The sequence below is a fragment of the Balaenoptera borealis genome (assembly GCF_965194805.1).
Source record: "Balaenoptera borealis genome assembly, chromosome: X".
Taxonomy (NCBI): domain Eukaryota; kingdom Metazoa; phylum Chordata; class Mammalia; order Artiodactyla; family Balaenopteridae; genus Balaenoptera; species Balaenoptera borealis.
Window position 1 is genome coordinate 61,435,327 of NC_138881.1, and position 22,066 is coordinate 61,457,392.

At 38.9% G+C, this 22,066-nt stretch overlaps 1 protein-coding gene across 1 annotated transcript; it reads left to right on the forward strand.

Annotated features, from left to right (window-relative positions):
- The first annotated feature begins 200 nt into the window (after window positions 1–200).
- On the forward strand, window positions 201–21,004 carry PABPC1L2B (poly(A) binding protein cytoplasmic 1 like 2B). Its single transcript, XM_082377569.1, has one exon. It carries the CDS (start codon window positions 807–809, stop codon window positions 1,407–1,409), a length of 603 nt encoding a protein of 200 aa, XP_082233695.1. The 5' UTR covers window positions 201–806; the 3' UTR covers window positions 1,410–21,004.
- Window positions 21,005–22,066: the final 1,062 nt, after the last annotated feature.

The following is a 22,066-nucleotide window of genomic DNA, read 5'->3' on the forward strand; positions in this document are numbered from 1 at the left end:
CCACAGGGGGAACCAAAGAGACAGAAGCCTTCCCAGCTGCCCGGACCACAGACGCCAACACCCCCCGCCCCCCACCACACGCCGCCCGCCCGCGCCCCGCACGCTAGCCCACGACCGAGCGGCGGCGGCAGCAGCAGTGGGCTGCAGGCTGCTGCGACTCGCACCGGTGCGCTCCTGGCAGCACTCGCCATACCAGGTGACTGGGACTCGCCAGATCGGCTGGCCCGGGGTCCCCCGCCCCAGCTCGCGCTCGCGCCCCCGGCCCGGGTTCCGGCGCCCACCCGCCCTCCTGCCCTCTCCCGCCTCTCCGCCCCCCAGCTCGCGGGAAGGGAGGTCGCGGCAGCGGCCCGGGGGCACCGGCGACCGTGGCGACAGCGGCGACAGTGGCGGCGGCGGTGGCGGCGGCGGCTGCGGCGGCGGCGGAGGCTGCGGCGGCGACCGTGGCAGAAGCGGTGGCGGAGGCCTCCGTGGCGGAGGCGGAAGCAGAGGTGGAGGCTGAGTTGGAGGCCGAGGCCTCAGTAGAGGAGGCAGTGGCGGAGGCCACCCTGGGGGAGGCAGCGGCAGCCCTAGCGGGGGAGGAGGCGGAGGCCTCCCTGGCGGCAGCGGCAGTGGCCGTGGTGGAGGCCAGTGCGGCCGAAGCCGCCGCCGCGGCAGAGGCTGCGACGCCCCCCTTGGGGGAGGCGGAGGCGGATGCGGATGCGGATGCAGATGCGGAGGTGGCGGCGGCGGTAGCGGCGGCGGCGGCGGCCGCCGCGGATGCTGATGCGGAGACGGGCGGGGGCTCCGGGGGGAATCCGGACTTTCCTATGGCTTCGCTGTACGTGGGCGACCTGCACCCTGAGGTGACGGAGGCAATGCTGTACGAGAAGTTCAGCCCGGCCGGGCCCATCCTCTCCATCCGCATTTGCAGGGACAAGATCACCCGCCGCTCGTTGGGCTATGCGTATGTCAACTACCAGCAACCGGTGGACGCCAAGCGGGCCCTGGAGACCCTGAACTTTGATGTCATCAAGGGCAGGCCAGTGCGCATCATGTGGTCCCAGCGGGACCCCTCGCTCCGCAAGAGCGGGGTGGGCAACGTCTTCATCAAGAACCTGGGCAAAACCATCGACAACAAGGCGCTGTACAACATCTTCTCGGCGTTCGGCAACATCCTCTCCTGCAAAGTGGCCTGCGACGAAAAGGGGCCCAAGGGCTACGGGTTCGTGCACTTCCAGAAGCAGGAGTCCGCCGAGCGGGCCATCGATGCAATGAATGGCATGTTCCTGAACTACCGCAAAATTTTCGTTGGGAGATTCAAGTCGCATAAGGAACGAGAGGCCGAAAGGGGAGCCTGGGCCAGGCAGTCCACCAGTGCTGACGTCAAGGATTTCGAGGAAGACACCGACGAGGAGGCCACCTTGCGATGAAGACATCCCAGGAGCGAGCCAGCCAGCAGAGCCAAACCTTGGCTCCCACCCGGTTTACAACCCCACCCTTTGCCCCCCTAACCCACCAGCAGTGTATTGTATTGGGAGCGCAGGTCTCTCTCTCTCACAGCCGCCCCCCCCCCAACTTTCTTCCCTCCATCTCTCCCTCCCTCCGTCTGTCTCAGTCCCTCTCACTCTGTCTCTCTCTGACTTTCTCTCCCCTCCCCTCTCGTCCCTACCCCTCCTCTCCCCTCCCTTCTCCTCCCTTCCCCTCCCTTCCCCCAACACCCACCTTGGGTGTTGTGAATAATCTTGCTAATCTGTGCCACTTGACAGGTTAAAGGCTGTCTTCTCCTTGTGGTTTGGTTTAAAAAGCACTTTCTCTCTTTGTTTATTGCACAGGTGATACAATTTCATGGTAGAAACATCAGGAAGGAGAAGGAAATCAGATGAGGGAAACCCAAGAGAGTAATTGCTCCCCATGACCCTACTACCCGGAGACAACCACTTTTACCGTTTCCGTGTGCTGTTTTCCAGGCTCTCTCCTCTCCTTCTCTCTCCCTCCCTTCCTCACCTCCACCCCACCTTCCCTTTTAACACACTGTTATAGAATGGTTCATGTATGTGGTGTTTCTTAATCTGCTTTTTCAAAAACTAAAACCAAACAAAAATCAACCCATTGAACTTCTTTCCATGTTATTCAACAGGCTTCAGAAACGTCATCTTCAGTGCCTGCAGAGTGTATCGATGGACCCTAACATTTCTGTAGTCATTCCTGCATTGTTGGACATTCAGGTGGTGCCTAGTTCTTTCCCTGTGTTTAAACCCAGCACTGTGTATACTCCAATGAGTGAATTCTCCCTTGTCAAGCCAAATCTTCGCTAGCATACCTGATGATCTTAATTGTGGACTTGCAGGATCCACATATGGACATTTTAAAGACTTTTCCTGTGTGTTGCCAAATGGCCCCTTCATAAGCATTGTACCGATTTGCATTCATGCCAGCCAGCTCAGCTAGTAAAAAGAGTATGCCCATTTCCCCTGCATAGTCTCCTGGTCACTGTAATTGATGTGTGTGTGTGTGTGTGTGTGTGTGTGTGTGTGTGTGTGTGTGTGTGTGTGTGTATGTGTGTGTGTGTCTTGGCCAGCTTGATGGGCTGCAAATGGTATTTCACTGTCCTTGGTTGTTTTGCTGAATTTAAATACTGTTTTTCACCTCCTTCCCCTGTGCCCACTTCCTGCCCTTTTCCCCATTCTCAGAAAAATAATTCAGCTTCATTGCAGGAAACAAATCACAAAGCGGACAAGTTAACAGAAGGAAATTAATGTCACCTGTAATCAATCCTAATGACCACCCACACCTCCCTGAATCATTTTCATCTGCACCTGCCCAGTATTTTTCATGTGATATATATGTGAATTTTAATGTATATACTGTTTCAATATCGGCTTTTTCACACATAAATATATGATATAGATAGATATAGATGTATAGATAGATATTCTTGAACTTCCTTTCATGTCATTAAATATTCTTCTAAAATAGTTTCCGTGGCTGTTGTATTCCAGTGGATGGGCTAGATAGAGGAATAGATAGATAGATGTATGCATCTATATCCATATTTAGATATAGATATGGGTATATTTGTTTTCACTACTTTGTCATTATTGCACATCTGGGTGGTTTCTTTGCTTTTTGCTTTCTTATTCAAACTCAAGCTGCTTATATCATAGTGCACAAACCTTGCTTACATTCAAGATTATTTCCTGAACAAACATTCCTAAAAGAAGAATTGAACGGTTCAAATTTTGAAATCTTTTTTTTTTTGGTTCATTATTAAGCAACTGTTCACAGATATAATTATCAATTCACCCTCATAAGTACAATAACATTGTGAGAGGACCTGGAAACCTGGATGATTTTCTGGACTTGCTATAGCTGGAGCTTTTTTGTTTTTATTTATTTTAAACATTTATTTTCATACAAATAATACAGTATCATAATAGAAACCTTTTTTAATTGACAAGGAAAAAGTCAAAATCACTCCTAATTCTACCACTTGACAAAAAGAAAAACTTTGAAACACAGGAAACATGTACATAAATAATACTTTAAAAATGTAATATGTATTGTTTCATTATGGGATAATTTCACTATAATCGGTCTTTCTTATCATATTTCCAAATTATTAAATATTCTCTAATTTTATTTTTACTTTATATTCTATATTATGAATGAGCTATAATTCATTAAACTTAGCCCCTTGATGTATGCTTATATTTTTCTGCATTTTCCCAGTAAGTTTAACTCTATGGGGAACACATTTGTAGCTGAATGTTTGCTGACATGTGGAGATATTTAATTGACTTCTATAACTTGCCAGTCTGTTGCTAAATGCTTCTTTCATCAAGTTTATGTCCATCAACAGTGTAAGAGATTGCATATTTCCCTGTTTTTCATCTTCTTAAGTAACTTAGTAGTTTTTTAAGTTTGAGAAACTGGTTTGGCTTTGTGGATGTTTCTTTTATTATTTCGTTTAAAAGTGCATTGCTTGGAAAAGAGGGCATACTTATTAAATATACACAACAACCATTTTAAGGAGATTATTTTTTGCCTTTTCAGGCTTTGCCTATTTGTCCATACAATTTAAAACAAATATAGGATCATACTGAATATATTCTGTCAAAATTTCCTTTTCAATATATTGTAAATATATCTAAAACATCTTTGGCTATTCAGTATTCTCCCACAAATCATTATCATTGTATTGGGGGATCAGAATTTTTAGAAGTGTTTCTGTACTTTGGACTTTAAAGTAGTTTCTAAAATTTCCCCATTAAACCCCAGTCTATGGTGAATAATTTTCCTGCAGAATTATTGTACTTACATAAATACGTAGAAGTGGGATTGAAAAGTAAAGGCCTTTTAAGATTTTTTTAACTGTACCATCAGGTGGCCTGGATGTACCAATTTACACTTCAACCAATACTTTGGAAGAATGCCCATTTTTCTACACAGGTTTCTCCCTGGATATTACAAACTTTTTTTAAAAACTGATATAAATGCTATAAAACCCCTAATTTTTTGTTTTGCTTTTTCAGTTTTTAAAAAATATTTTGTTTTGCTTCTTATTCAAGGAATATAAATTCATTAAAAATATCACATAGCATTGATAGGCAAAATAAAGAAAATAAAAGTAGCACTGATAATATAAAGAATTAAATCTAAAACATTTAGCTATACATATATGTATATATCATATTGCCTTGTATAATACATACATCATTATTACATATAATAATTTAAATATTTATATACATAAGATATCAAATCATGCTTTACATTGTTTCAAAACCTTATTCAGTATAAATAAACCTTGGTTATATTTTCTTATTTATTTTTTCACATCATTTAAAATGGTCTCTGAACATCTATTGTGTATGGGGATCAATTCATTTCTTAATTCCTACATTGTTAGATATTTTCTTTGTTCCCAATTCTCTTTTAATTTCAGACCACTATGTTGACTACCTTTTGCCTAAATTTACAGTCACTTGCATAATTGTTTCTATAGTAAACACTCCTAGAAGAAAAAAAAGCAGAAAAAATTTATAGAGCATTTTTCAGACTATTTGTCCATAAAATGTAAAACAAGTATGGAATCAAATTTTCATTCATAAAGTCGTGTCAACTTACTCTATTATTCTGTTATTTCCAGTCTATATGTGTGACCAGTTCTTTGCCTAAGGCTCTGAATTGGGTATTAGAATTTTTATTAAACTTTACTAAGTTTTCAATGGATAAAAGAATTCATAGTTTAAAACTTTCCTTGTTATAATAACCTTTTTTTTATTTTTATTAACCTTTATTATTTATTAACCTTTATTAACCTCTTTATTTGTTTGCTAGGCAAACAAATCCTAGAAATTTCATAAGGTATTGTTAAACTGAGTGAATAACATGGAACATAACCATAATCCTACCTCTGGCTAAAAACTACATATAAAATGTGGTTGTATAATCCTTCACACGTTTATATATGCATATTGTTAGATGGATACACCTGTATGTACACATTCATAAATACTAATATAATGCCTGCTTTTTAAACTAAAATATCTCATAAAAATATATCCATGTGAATTAATATTACATAATCCTTTTGACGGTTGTCACATAGTATATTATGGTATCTATAGGCCATCAATTTTGTAAACCACATGACTTACCTAGTGGATTTTTGTTTCCAGTTTTTTCATATTAAAATAAAGCCTGTGGGAAGACTATTTTTGCAACCATATCTTCACACACATTCAGGAGTATTTATTTATCATACATTTATTAGAAGACTAACTACAAAATAAATCACACTGTCAGAAAGACTACAAGATCATTCTACACTAATCATAATCCATTCCCAGTTTACAATTGTGTCCATTGTTTTGCATTGTTGTCTTCAGTTGTAATTCTTTTTAAACTATGGGGAAAAGATGTTTCAAAAGGCAAATCATTTTCTACTTATTTTCAAAAAATGATTTGAAACTGTTTGAGTCAGAACATAATGATCTAATATAATCCTTAATTTGTGGGAGACACTAAGTGCTTCTCACATAATAACTAATTTAATCCTTACAAAAAGCTGTATATGGTATATAGTATAGTTTTCCCAATTTTACAGATGAGGTAACTGAGGCATAGAGAGAGAGGTTAAGTAACAGTCCAAAGTCATACAGCTAGCAATTAACACAGATAGGATTTAAACCCACGTAGTGTAGATTCATAGTCTGTGCCCTTAACTACTGAATTATAATGAAAAGAAGACATAATGAATGTTCATAATGTTTTATGCCTCCAAATCCCTTTTCCTTATGCACATGTAAGCATATTTTAACAAAAAATATTCGAATAAGTTTTCCTTAAAGGTTTTATTTAATAAAACACATCCTTCATAATGAGAGGATGACATCATCAAGATGGTGATGTAGGTCATTCCCATCTTTAGTCCTACTCACAAGACCAGCTTGCAACTATCCATAGCTAAGACATCATTAAGAAAACCTCAGAACCCGAGAGTCAAACTGAAGCAACCCCCTGGACCACAGAGACCAGAAGGAGCATGTTAGAAGGGTAAGAGGAGGGACTACACTCTAGCAGCATTGCCTCTCCCCCAGGCTGGCATGGAGCCGCACAAAGAGGGCTCCCTGGGCCCATGGTTTCTCCAGTGGGAAAAAGAGAACCTAAGGTGAACATCCAGCTTCACCAGTATTGCAGGACGCTTCCCAAGAGGCCCACTCAGGTCTTGTATCACAGGGGTCAGTGGGAGAATCTGTGAGGATTGACCACTGGGGATAAGATAGAGACAGAAAAGTGGACCTTACAACAACCACTGCTCAGACCTTGGCAGATAACATTCTTGCTTGCAGTGATGCCAAAGCAGAGATTCCAACCAGTGGCTCTGCCCATCTGCAGAGCTGAGCCAATGGCCTTGGTTGGCAAGGGAGCTCAGTTGGCAGTTATGCCTGATGTGGGTCTCCAGTCAACAGGCCTTAACAACTGTAGAACCTGTTCTACTGCCCCACCCAGGCAGGGAAGCAAATTTGCAGCCTTTCCCAACAGTTATATCCATTAGGAAACCTGACCAAAGAGCACTGGCAGCCACAGAGCTTATTCTACAGCCTTGCTCGGGCGGGTAGCCGAGCCAGAAGCCCTGCCCAACTATTAAGCATAGCATCTCACCCCACATAACCAGGGAGCCTGAACAGTGACCCTGGGCAGGTTCAGAGCCCAGCCCATGGTACTGCTGAGATGCGAAGCCCAGCCTCCAGCTCTGGATGAACATAGCCTTTGGCCCTGCTCAGGCAGGGAGCCCATCCAGCAACCCTGCCCAATAAAAGAATATAGCCCACATCACCACCTGAAGAGAGAGCTTGAAATGTGATGCCACATGACTGCAAAGCATTTTGCACAGTCTCTAGCCCACTGAACTAAAAGATGCAGCAACCCTCCCCCTCACCCCACCAACCAGATAGCCCAGCCAGCAACCTTACCCAAGAGCAGAGTAGAGAACAGCCAGTGGCCTACCTGACTGAGAAGCCCAGCCTGTGGCCCCACCTAGCTTGGGGGCACTGCCTGTGGCTCTACCTGATCTCAGAGCACAGCCCAAGCCTCCTTCTGATTATGAAGCCCTGCCTGCAGCCCCAACTGAACACAGAGTCCAGCTAGCAGGACCATCTGGTCTGGAAATATAGCCAAATACCCCACCCAACCAGGAGATATTTTGGATCTCAACCCACAGCCTTACTCAATTGCAGAGTCCACCGTTTTCACCACCCTGCCTGTGAACACAGCCTATGACCTCACCTGGTAAGAGGTGGTTGCAGAGCCCAGTTAGTTGTCTCACCTGACCATGGAGGCAGTGGCCTCACCCAACTAGAGATCTCAAAGACAATCCTCACATGCTCACAGATTTTACCAGCTTGATCCATCTAGTTTCCCAAGCTGAACAGACTTGTGAAGGTCTTTCCATGCTGGAGCAAACTTATAAAGTACTGAAGACAAGATCACTTACTCAAATGAGCAGATACTAATGCAAGGGATCAAGAATCATGCAGAATCAAGTAATTATGACTCCACCAATGGAAACTAATAAAGTTCCAATAACTGATCTTAAAGAAATGGAGATCTGTGTATGAACTGTCTTACAAAGAATTCAGAATAATCATCTTAAACTTTAGTGAACTACAAAAACATGCAGATGGACAACTACATGAAATTTAGAAAACAATGCATGAACAAAATGAGAAGTTCAACAAAGAAATAGACACCAACAAAAATCCAAAACAAACAGAAATACTAGAGCTGAAGAATGCACTAATGGTACTGAAGGATTCAATAGAGAGCTTCAACAGCATACTCAACCAAGGAGGAGAAAAAAAGAGACAGAATAGAGAGCCCAGAGATAAACCCATCTCTATATAGTCAAGTAATCTTTGACAAGGGCACTAAAAACACACAATTGGGAAAAGATAGTCTCTTCAATAAATGGTGTTCGGAAACTGAATAACCACATGTAAAAGAATGAAAGTGAACTCCTATGTTACACTACTCAAATATTAACTTAAAGTAGATTAAAGACTTAAATATAAAACTGGAAATCGTAAAACTCCCAGAAAAAGGAAAAGGTTTGGAAAAAGATCCTGACATTGATCTTGGCACTGATTTTTTGCATATAACACCAAAAGCATAGGCAACCAAAGCAAATATAGACAAGTGGAATAATATCAAACTAAGATGCTTCTGCACAGCAAAGAAAACAATCAATAGAGTGAAAAGGCAACCTACGGAATGGGAAAAAAATTTGCAAACTATATATATGATAATTTCCAAAATATACAAGGAAATCATACATATCAATATAAAAATAATAATAAATTTAAAAAGGGGCAAAGGACCTGAATATATAGTTTTTGAAAAAACAATATTCAAATGGTCAACAGGTACATGAGAATATGCTCAACATCACTAATAATCAGGGAAGTGCTTATCAAAACCACAATGAGATATCACCTCACACTGTTGAATGACAATTATCAAAAAGGTAAGCAACAACAAATGTTGGCTAGGATGTGGAGAAAAGGGAGCTCTTCTACACTATTGGTGGGAATGTAAAGTGGCACAGCCATTATGGAAAACAGTTTGGAGGTTACTAAAAAAATTTAAAATAGAACTACTTTACGATTCCTCAATCCCAATTCTGGGTATACAGGCATATCTCGTAGATGTGCCTTCAAATCCAGACCACCACAATAAAGAGAATATCACAATAAAGTGAGTTATACTCATTTTTTGGCTTCCCAGTGCATACAGAAGTTATGTTTACAATATAATGTAGTCTATTAAGTGTGTAATACTATTATGTCTAAAAAAACAATGTACATACCTTAATTTGAAAATAGTTTATTGCTGGAGGGAAGAAATCAAGATGGCAGGGTAGGAGGACATGGAGCTCATGAAACCCCCCCCCCCCCATGAACACATCAAAAATACATCTACATGTGGAGCAAATCTCACTGAAAAAAAAAATACTGGAGTCTGGCAGAAAGAGTCTCATAAAACAAAGGCTGTAAGAAAGAGCCACATGGAATCAGGTGGGAAGGGAAGAGAGGTGATCATGCCAGGACGTGTGTCCCTGGAAGGAGACACAGAAGAGGAGATGGATTACATGGGCTTGGAGATCTTCCCTGGGGAATGAGTGGTTTGAACCACATATTGGGTGCCCCAGTCCTGAGGTCCCAGAAAGGGAGGACAAGTCCCCTTAGTTGGTTTGAAAACCAGTGAGACTGACAACAGGGCCATTAGAAATCTAGACTCCACATGGGAAGAGCACACACACACATTTGCTTACTCTCAAAACAAAGCATAGGAAGCAGATTGAAACTGCCTGAGACTCTAGCCAATTTCCCATGACTGCTCCAGTGTGTGCCCCAGTCCAGCAAACCCCAATCCTTCCCCTCTTGCTGCATGGGGCAGCTCAACACAAGAGTGAAGACTGCCTCAGCTGAGGAAAGTGCACAGTGGTAGGGGACAGAGCCAGCTCAGAACTGGAATGACATCCACACAGGGCAAGGGCAGCCATTTATTGGCCTTCATGGGAGTGGCAAATTGGAAGTGGTCTAGAGCTCTGACTGGTGCTGGGATGGCCCCAGCACATGCCCTGACTATGCTGAGTGCCCACTCTGGCCCTTCTTACTCTTCCACTGCTCTCTTCTCTGGCAAAGATGCCAATGCTGGGAGGGGGGAGAACGCACACTTAGAGGAAAGAGAACTAGCTCAGAAATGACCCTCAGGGATTCTGCTCCAGCAACTGAGAGCCTGACTGTGCCCCCAATATGGTGGTGTTGGCCAATGAGTAGAGGCAGAGTCCCAGCTCATACCTGGCTCTGGTTTTAGCCTCTCCATCTCCAGCCCCACCTCCTACCAAGGTGAGAGCTTCCAGCACACCCTGAGGGAGGAAGTGACTCATGCTCACTTCAGATCCAGATTCCCATCAAGGCCACTGGGCACATGCAGACTGTATAGGGATGCTCCCACACAAGGACACCCCTTCAAGACTGGACTAAGTAACTGTTTCACCTAATTTCATACAGACAGAGAAGTTAAGCAAAATGAGAGGGCACAGAAATTTGTTTCAAATGAAAGAACCAGAAAAAAAAATCCCTGAAAAGAACAACTAATGAAACAGTGAGAAATAACTTACCAGATAAAGAGTTCAATGCATTAGTAATAAGAATGCTAACTGGATTAGAGAAAAAATAAATGAACACAGTGATCATTTTAACAAGAAACTAGAAAATATAATAAAAAGAATCAGACTTGAAGAATACAATAATTGAAATGAAAAATATACTAGAAGGAATTAACAGCAAACTAGATGATGCAAAAGAACACACAAGTGATCTGGAAGACAGAATAATGGAAATCACCCAGTCAGAACAGCAAAAAGAAAAACAAATGTAAAAAATGCGAACAGTTTGAGGGACCTCTTGGGTAACATCAAGTATACCAACATCTACATCATAGGGGTCCCAGAAGGAGAAGAAAGAGAAAAAGGTGTCAGAAATGAATTTGATGAAATTATGGTTGAAAACTTCCTGAACCTGAAAAAGGAAACAGATATCCAGGAACAAGAAGCACAGAGTGCCAAACAGGATGGACCCAAAGAGACCCACACCAAGACATGTCATAATTAAAATGGCAAAAGTTAAAGAGAGATTCCTAAATGTCTCAAGAGAAAAACAGAGACACATAGAAGAGAACTCATATAAGTCTATCCATAGATTTTTCTGCAGAAATTTGCAAGTCAGAAGGGAGTGTCCTGATATATTTAAAGTTCTGAAAAGGCAAAACCTACAACCTAGAATAATCTGCCCAGCAAAATTATCATTCAGAATTGAAGGAGGGATAAAGAGCTTCTCTGACAAGAAAGAACTAAAAGATTTCATCATATTAAAATTACTTTAGAAGTACTGAAGGGTCTTTTTTAAGTGGAAAAGAAAAAGTTACAACAAGAAGTAAGAAATAATAGAAAGGAAAAATTGCAATGGTAAAAAAAAAGATAAAATAAAGGCTGCAAATCAGTCATGTAAGTAAGCTATTACAAAGATTAAAAGATGAAAAATTATAAAATTAACTACAACTACAATAAACAGTGGAGAAATGAACATGAAGATATAAAATACGACATTAAAAACACAAAATGTGGGAGAGGTGAGTAAAATGAAGATCATTTAGAAAGTGTTTGAACTTAAATAATTATGAGTTTTAAAAAAGGAGATATAGGTCATGTACGAACCCCATGGCAAGCACAAATCAAAAACCTACAATAGATACACAAGAACTAACAGAGAAAGGAGCAAACCATATCACTAAAGAAAATCATCAAACCACAAGGGAAGAAACTAAATGAAGAAAAGAACAGAGAAGAATTACAAAAACAACCAGAAAAACGAGTAATTAAATGGCAATAAGTACATACCTATCATTAATCATTTTAAATGTCAATGAACTAAATGCTCCCATCAAAAGACGTGGGGTGGCTGACTTGATTAAAAAAACAGATCCATCTAGATGCTGCTTAAAAGAGACACACTTCAGAGCTAAAGAAACACACAGACTGAACATGAAAGGATGGAAAAAAATATTTCAATGCAGATGGAAATGACAAGAAAGCTGGTGTAGCAATACTCATATTAGACAAAGTAGACTTTAAAACAAAGTCTACAACAAACGGCAAAGGAAGGTATTATATACTGATAAAGAGATCAATACAAGAAGAGGATATAAAATTTCTTAAAATATATGCACTTGAGCCATAAAAAGAAGGAAATCCTGACATTTGCGACAACACTGATGAATCTGAAGGACATTATGCTAAGTGAAATAAGCCAAGCAGGGAAAAACATGTATGATCTCACTTTTATGTGGAATCTTTTAAGAAAAAGACACACTCATTGAAACAGAAAGTAGAATGGTGGTGACCGAGGAGTGGGGGTTGGGAGAAATGGGGATATGTTGGTCAAAGGGTACAGAATTTCAGTTATGAATAAGTTTTGAGGATCTAATGTACAGCACAGTGAATATAGTTAATAATATTTTATTGTACACTTGAAATTTGCTCAAAGAGTAAATCTTAATCATTTTCACCACACCAAAAAAGGTAACTATGTGAGATAATGGATATGTTAATTAACTTGATGGTGGTAATAATTTCACTATGTATATGTATATTAAATCCTCATGTTGTACACTTTACACGTATACAGTTTTATGTGTCAATTATACCTCAATAATGCTACAAAAAATAAATAAAAATAAAATAAAATAAAAATTTGAAACTTTTGCTCTGTGAAAGTCCCTGTTAAGAGAATGTAAAACCATGCCAGAGGCTAGGAGAAAATATTTGCAAATCACATATCTGGTAAGGGACTTGTATCCAAAATACTCAAAGAACTCTTAAAGCTCCACAATAAGAAAACAAACATTCTGGGACTTCCCTGGCAGCCCAATGGTTAAGACTCCATTCTTCCACTGCAGGGGGCACGGGTTCAATCCCTGGTCGGGGAACTAAGGCCCCACATGCCCCATGGCACAGACAAAATTTTTTTTAAATAAATAAATAAGAAGAAAACGAACGTTCCAATTTAAAAATGGGCAAAATATTTGAACAGAAGCCCCATCTAAGAATATAAGCAGATAGCAAATAAGCACATGAAAAGATGCTCAGCATCACAGGTCATTAGGGAATTGAAAATTGAAACTACAATGAGATCCACCACACACATACTATAGAATAGTCAAAATCCAAAACACTGATAACAACAAATGATGGCAAAGATGAAGAGAAACAGACACTGCCATCATAACTGCTGGTAATACAAAATGTAGCAGCCACTTTGCAAGAACATTTGGCAGTTTTGTACAAAGCTAAACATAGACTTACTGTAAGATCCAGAAACACTGCTCCTAGGTATTTACCCAAATGAGTTGAAAACATGTCAACACAAAAACCTGCATATAAATTTGTATAGTACCATTATTCATAATTTCCAAAATCTAGAAATAGCCAAGATATCATTCAGTAGGTAAATGGATATACTTTCATACTGTAGAGTGGAATATTTTTCAGTGTGAAAAAGAAATGAGCTACCATGCCACAAAAACACATGGAGGATACTTAAATGAATTAAATACAAAATCAGTCAGTCTGAAAAGACTACATACTATACTATTCTAACTATATGACAGAACAATAGAGACAATAAAAATATCAGTGCTTGCCAGGGGTTCTGTGGGAGGGAGAGGATGGATAGGTAAAGTACAGAATGTTTTTGGTGAAATTATTCTCTATGGGACTTTAATGATGGATACATAATACTATGCATTTGCTAAAACCGATAGAACTGCACAACAAAATTAATAAAACTTAGTGTAAAGTATAGATCTTTGTTAATGATAAGGTATCAGTATTGCTTCATTTATTGTAACAAATGTACCACACTAACAAGATAATAAGGGGAACTACTGTGCATAGAAGGACTGGGTTATATGGGAATGCCCTGTTTTACCTGCTCAATTTTCCTGTAAATCTAAAATAGTTGTACTATATAAAGTCTATTAATTCTTAAAAATCAAAGCTGCTATGATCATAGGATAATTCTCATCTTAAAGATTATTAATTTGGTACACATTGTCAGAAGAATTCATAGATAAAAATATCTTGAAGATTTTTTAAGCTATGAATATGAATTCTGTAGTTTTGATGATTCCACAATTGAGCTGAATGCTCTTATATTTGCATTTTAATCTGGCATTGTAAAATATCAAGATAAATGGTAAAATACATTCTAAGTAAAAAAAAATGAAAATCTTAAAATTAAAAAAATGTACCATTTACCTTAGCATCTTGATGGTTTCTTATTATAATCTCCAATGCAATTTATTATGGTTGTAGTAATATATACTCCTATCAACACTGGGAGACTCTTCATTTCCATAAACAAACTTCATCACTTATTATTAAAACTGTTTTTAAACTTTATGAATTGGATGGTCTTAAATGATAGCTTTAGGTTTTTTGGTTTTGTTTTGTTTTATCTTTATTGGGGTATAATTGTTTAACAATGTTGTGTTAGTTTCTGCTGTATAACAATGTAAATCAGTGATATGTATACATATATCCCCATATACCCTCCCTCTTGTATCTCCCTCCCACCCTCCCTATCCCACCCCCCTAGGTGGTCACAAAGATCTCCCTGTGTTATGCAGCAGCTTTCCACTAGCCATCCATTTTACATTTGGTAGTGTATATATGTCAATGCTACTCTCTCACTTTGTCCCAGCTTACCCTTCCCCCTCCCCATGACCACAAGTCGATTCTCTACATCTGAGTCTTTATCTTTATTCCTCTCCTGCCCCTAGTTTCATCAGAAACATTTTTTTTAGATTCCATATATATGTGCTAGCATACAGTATTTGTTTTACTCTTTCTGACTTACTTCACTCTGTATGACAGACTCTAGTTCCATCCACCTCACTACAAATAACTCAATTTCATTTCTTTTTTATGGCTGAGCAATATTCCATTGTATATATGTGCCACATCTTCTTTATACAATCATCTGTCGATGGACACTTAGGTTGCTTACATGTCCTGGCTATTGTAAATAGTGCTGCAATGAACATTGTGGTACATGACTTTTTAAAAATAAATTTATTTCTTTATTTATTTCTTTATTTCTTTATGGCTGCATTTGGTCTTCATTGCTGTGTACGAACTTTCTCTAGTTGCAGCGAGCAGGGGCTATTCTTCGTAGCAGTGTGTGGGCTTCACATTGCGGTGGCTTCTCTTGTTGCAGAGCACGGGCTCTAGGAGCGAGGGCTTCAGTAGTCGTGGAACACAGGCTCAGTATTTGTGGCTCGTGTTCTCTAGAGCACTGACTCAGTACTTGTGGAGCACAGGCTTAGTTGCTTCACGACAGGTGGGATCTTCCCAGACCAGGGCTCGAACACATGCCCCCTGCATTGGCAGGAGGATTCTTAAACACTGCGCCACAAGGGAAGTCCCAACATGACTCTGTTTGAATTATGGTTTTCTCAGGGTATATGCCCAGTAGTGGGATTGATGGGTCATATGGCATTTCTGTTTTTAGTTTTTGAAGGAACTTCCATACTGTTTTCCATAGTGGCTGAATAAATTTACATTCTGATCAACAGTGCAAGAGGGTTCCTTTGTTTTCTCCACACCCTCTCCAGGATTTATTGTTTCTAGATTTTTTGATGATGGCCATTCTGATCCATGTGAGGAAATACCTTGTTGTGGCTTTAATTTGCATTTCTCTAATGATTAGTGATGTTGAGCATCTTTTCATGTGTTTGTTGGCAATCTGTACGTCTTCTTTGGAGAAATGTCTATTTAGGTCTTCTGCCCGTTTTTGGATTGGGTTGTTTGTCTTTTTGATATTGAGCTGCATGAGCTGCTTGTATATTTTGGAGATTAATCCTTTGTCAGTTGCTTCATTTGCAAATATTTTAGCCCATTCTGAGGATTGTCTTTTCATATTGTTTATGGTTTCCTTTACTGTGCAAAAGATTTTAAATTTTATTATGTGCCATTTGTTTATTTTTGTTTTTATTTCCATTACTCTAGCAGGTGAGTCCAAAAGCATCTTGCTGTGATTTATGTCATAGAGTGTTCTACTTATGTGTTCCTCTAAGAGTGTTTTAGTGTCTGGCCTTACATTTAGGTTTTTAATCCATTTTGAGTTTATTTTTGTGTATGGTGTTAGGAAGTGTTCTAATGTCATTCTTTTACATGTAGCTGTCCACTTTTCCCAGCACCACTTATTGAAGAGGCTGTCTTTTCTCCATTGTATATTCTTGCCTCCTTTGTCAAAGACAAGGTGACCACATTTGCCTGGGTTTATCTCTGTGCTTTCTATCCTGTTCCACTGATCTATATTTCGGTTTTTGTGCCAGTACCATACTGTCTTGATTATTGTAACTTTGTAGTATAGTCTGAAGTCATGGCGCCTGATTCCTCCAGCTCAGTTTATCTTTCTCAAGATTGCTTCTGCTATTCTGGGTCTTTTGTGTTTCGATACTAATTGTAAAATTTTTGTTCTACTTCTGAGAAAAATGCCATTGGTAGTTTGATAGGGATTGCATTGAATCTGTAGATTGCTTTGTGTCATTTTGACAATGGTGATTCTTCCAATCTAAGAACATGATATATCTCTCTATCTGTTTGTATCATCTTTAATTTCTTTCAACAGTGTCTTGTAGTTTTCTGCATACAGGTCTTTTGTCTCCCTAGGTAAGTTTATTTCTAGGTATTTTATTCTTTTTGTTGCAAAGGTGAATGGGATTGTTTCCATGATTTCTCTTTCTGATCTTTCATTGTTAGTGGATAGGAATGCAAGAGATTTCTGTGTATTAATTTTGTATCCTGCTGCTTTCCCAAATTCATTGATTAGCTCTAGTAGTTTTCTGGTGACATCTTTAGGATTCTCTTTGTATAGTATCATGTTATCTGCAAACAGTGACAGTTTTACTTCTTCTTTTGTGATTTGGATTCCTTTTATTTCTTTTTCTTCTCTGATTGCTGTGGCTCAAACTTCCAAAACTATGTTGAATAATAGTGGTGAGAGTGGGCACCCTTGTCTTGTTCCTGGTCTTAGAGGAAATGGTTTCAGCTTTTCACCATTGAGAATGATGTTGGCTCTGGGTTTGCCATACATGGCCTTTATTATGTTGAGGTAGGTTCCCTCTATGCCCACTTTATGGAGAGTTTTTACCATAAATCAGTGTTAAAGTTTTTGAAAGATTTTTCTGCATCTATTGAGATTATCATGTGGTTTTTATCCTTCAATTTGTTAGTATGGTGTATCACATTGATTGATTTGCGTATATTCAAGAATCCTTGCATTCCTGGGATAAACCCCACTTGATCATGGTGTATGACCCTTTTAATGTGCTATTGGATTATGTTTGCTAGTATTTTACTGAGAATTTTTGCATCTATGTTCATCAATGATATTGGTCTGTAATTTTCCGTTTTTTTGAGACATCATTGGTTTTGGTATCAGGGTGATGGTGGCCTCATAGAATGAGTTAGGGAGTGTTCCTCCCTCTGCTATATTTTCGAAGAGTTTGAGAAGGATACGTGCTAGCTCTTCTCTAAATGTTTGATAGAATTTGCCTGTGAAGCCGTCTGGCTCTGGGCTTTTGTTTGTTGGAAGATTTTTAATCACAGTTTCAATTTCAGTGCTTGTGATTGCTCTGTTCATGTTTTCTATTTCTTCTTGGTTCAGTCTTGGAAGGTTGTAGTTTTCTAAGAATTTTCCATTTCTTTCAGGTTGTCTGATTTATTAGCATATAGTTGCTTGTAGTAGTCTCTCATGATCCTTTGTATTTCTGTCGTCTCAGTGGTTACTTTCCCTTTTTTGTTTCTAATTCTCTTGATTTGAGTTTTCCCCCTTTTTTCCTGGTGAGTCTGGCTAATGGTTTATCAATTTTGTTTATCTTCTCAAAGAACTAGCTTTTAGTTTTATTGATTTTTGCTATTGTTTCCTTCATTTCTTTTTCATTTATTTCTGATCTGATCTTCATTATTTCCTTCTGCTAACTTTGTTTCTTTTTGTTGTTCTTCTTCTTTCTCTGATTGCTTTAGGTGTAAGGTTAGGTTGTTTATTTGAGATTTTACTTGTTTCTTGAGGTAGGATTGTAGTGCTATAAACTTCCCTCTTAGAACTGCTTTTGCTGCATCCCATAGGTTTTGGGTCATCACATTTTCATTGTCTTTTGTTTCTAGGTATTTTTTTGATTTCCTCTTTGATTTCTTCAGTGATCTCTTGGTTATTTAGTAGCATATTGTTTACCTCCATGTGTTTGTATTTTTTACTGTTTTTTTTCCTGTACTTGATATCTAGTCTCATAGCTTTGTGGTCGGAAAAGATACTTGATATGATTTCAATTTTCTTAAATTTACCAAAGCTTGATTTGTGACCCAAGATATGATCTATCCTGGAGAATGTTTCATGTGTACTTGAGAAGAAAGTGTATTCTGTTGTTCTTGGATGGAATGTCCTAAAAATATCAATTGTCTATCTGGTCTAATGTGTCATTTAAAGCTTGTGTTTCCTTATTTATTTTCATTTTGGTGGATCTGTCCATTGGTGCAAGTGGAATGTTAAAGTCCTCTACTATTATTGTGTTACTGTCGATTTCCCCTTTTATGGCTGTTAACATTTGCCTTATGTATAGATGTGCTCCTATGTTGGGTGCATAAATATTTACAGTTGTTATATCTTCTTCTTGGATTGATCCTTTGATCATTATGTAGTGTCCTTCTTTGTCTTTTGTAATAGTCTTTGTTTTAAAGTCTATTTTGTCTGATATGAGAATTGTTACTCCAGCTTTCTTTTGATTTCCATTTGCACGGAATATCTTTTCCCACCCCTCACTTTCAGTCTGTATGTGTCCCTAGGTCTGAAGTGGGTCTCTTGTAGACAGCATATATATTTGTCTTGTTTTTGTTTCCTTTCAGCCATTCTGGGTCTTTTGGTTGGAGCATTTAATCCATTTACATTTAAGGTAATTATTGATATGTGTGTTCCTATTACCATTTTCTTAAATGTTTTGTGTTTGTTTTTGTAGGCCTTTTCCTTCTCTTGTGTTTCATGCCTAGAGAAGTTCCTTTAGCATTTGTTGTAATGCTGGTTTGGTGGTGCTGAATTCTCTTAACTTTTGCTTGTCTGTAAAGGTTTTAATTTCTCTGTCGAATCTGAATGAGATCCTTGATGGGTAGAGTAATCTTGGTGTAGGTTTTTCCCTTTCATCACCTTAAATATGTCTTGCCACTCCCTTCTGCCTTGCAGAGTTTCTGCTGAAAGATCAGCTGTTAACCTTATAGGGATTACCTTGTATGTTATTTGTTGCTTTTCCCTTGCTGTTTTAAATATTTTTTCTTTGTGTTTAATTTTTGTTAGTTTGATTAATATATGTCTCATCATGTTTCTCCTTGGATTTATCCTGTATGGGACTGTCTGCACTTCCTGGGCTTGATTGACTATTTCCTTTCCCATGCTGGGGAAGCTTTTGACTATAATCTCTTCAAATATTTTCTCATACCCTTTCTTTTTTCCCTCTTTTTCTGGGCGCCTATAATTCGAATATTGGTGTACCTAATGTTTTCCCAGAGGTCTCTGAGACTGTCTTCCATTCTTCTCATTTTTTTTTCTTTATTCTGCTCTTTGGCAGTTATTTCCACCATTCTATCTTCCAGGTCACTTATCCGTTTTCTGCTTCAGTTATTCTGCTATTGATTCCTTCTAGAGTATTTTTAATTTCAGTTATTGTGTTGTTCATTACTGTTTTTTGGCTCTTTAGTTGTTCTAGGTCTTTGTTTGATCTTTAGTTGTCCTAGACCTTTGTTCTAGGTCTTTGTTTGCTCTTTAGTTGTTCTAGGTCTTTGTTATACATTTCTTATATTTTCACTATTCTATTTCCAAGATTTTGGATCATCTTTATTATCATTACTCTAATTCTTTTTCAGGTAGTTTGCCTATTTCCTCTTTATTTATTTGGTCTTGTGGGGTTTTATCTTGCTCCTTTGCCTGCAAGGTATTTCTCTGTCTTCTCATTTTGTCTAGTTTATAGTATTTGAGTCCTCCTCTCTAGAGGCTGCAGTGTCATAGTTCATTTTGCTTCTGTTCTCTGCTCCCAGTGGTGATGTTGGTCCAGTGGCTTATGTAGGCTGCCTGATGGGAGGGATTGGTGCCTGCCTTCTGGTGGGTGGAGCTGTGTATTTTCCCTTTTGATGAGCAGGGCCATGTCCAGTGGTGTGTTTGGGGGTGTCTGTGAGCTTAATATGACTTTAAGTAGTCTGTATGTTGATGGGTGTGTTTGTTTTCCTGTCTTCTTTGTTGTTTGTTGTGAGGCGTCCAGTGTTGGGAACTGTTAGCAGTTGGGTGGAGCCAGGTCTTGGATTCAGATAGAGGCCTCCGTGAGAGCTCTCAGCAATTAATCTTCCCAGGAGCAGGGAATTCTCTACTCTTCCAGCATCCTGGGGTGAGAGCATCAGTACTCTCACCTCAGGGCCTCAGGCCTGACTTCCTGTCAAGAAACCAAGACCCTGCAATTCACTCATCCCAGCAACAGAGGGGATTAAAAAAATAAGACTAACAAAACCCTAGACAAATGGTAAAAAGTAAAATCAAACAAACAAAAACAGAAACAAGGAATCCCACACACACACAAAAGAAACAAAAACAGAATCAAATAAATCAAAAAGCAAGAGAACAACCAGACAAAAAAAGAACCCAAGAATGAAATCAAGTATTAGAAAGAAAATTGACAAAAACAGAAAACCAAAAAACAAAACCAAAGCAGAGTGTCAACTGAATAATGAAGCAAGGAAACATAACAAACCGACAAAAATGATTTAAAAAAGAAAGAAAAAAGAAGAGAAAACTGAAAGTAGGCAGAACAACAGAAAAGCAACATAGAAATATAAATAAATAAATATATATATATATATATATATATATATATATATATGAAAATATATTAAAGAAAAAAAAGGACAAACAAGACTCCAGAGAAACTGTAGAAAAAAATCAAACAAAGAAAAACAGAAACAAGGAAACACACACACACACACACAATATACAAAAACAGAACCGAATAAAACAAAAATGAGAACATCCAGACAAATAGAAGAACTCAAAAACGAAATCAGTTAGGCTCAAAGCTAACAAAAGCACAAAACCTAAAAACAAAACCAAAGCAGGGTGCCAACTGAAGAATAAAGCAAGGAAACAGAAAAAAACCGATAAAAATGATCAAAAAAATATAAAATAAAATGAAATAAAAAGGGAAAAATCACAGGACAACCGAAAAGCAAAGTAGAAATGGAAATATAAAAAATAAAAATAAAAAATATAGGAAAGAAAAAGAAGAAAAAAATAAGAGAAAAGAACACAGAACAATAGCAAAGCAAAGTAAAAATTGAAATATATAAAAATAAAAAATATGTTAGAGAACATGAATATCCCAAAAGACTAAATAAAAAAAAATACTAAAACAACAACAAAGAAACAAAAAAAAAGGAAAGTAAGGGGGGAAAAGCCAGAACTAACAACAGAATGAAACAAAACATAATAAAATTAATAGTAATAATTACGTTTCCCTTGGGTCTCAGCTGAAAGTGTCCTTGCACATGCCCTGAGCCACAGCCCACCTCCAGCTCCTCAAGAGGTTCTCCTCTGCCTCTGGGCTGGTCTTAGGAGATTTTGTGGGCCCTGTGTGGACCACTCAGACTCTGATCTGGCCCATTTCCTGCGTGTGCTCACCCCCAAAGTCCACAGCTGCCAGAGCTAGACTGTTTTCATTTGTGGGAACACTCATTGTCTACTCAGATATTCCATTGGTGCAGAGTCTATGTAGCTGATCATGGGGATTTAATCTGCAACTTGTACAGCTGATGGAAAGATTTTTGATCGTCTTCCTTAGTTGCCCTGTTCCTGGGGTTCAGCTTTGGGTTTATCTCCACATCTGTGTGTGGTCCACCCACAGGAGTCTGGTCCTGAGGCTGCCTTGG

Bases quoted from the DNA above. Each gene is read 5' to 3' on its own strand.
- PABPC1L2B (XM_082377569.1), top strand. From the start codon at position 807: ATGGCTTCGCTGTACGTGGGCGACCTGCACCCTGAGGTGACGGAGGCA.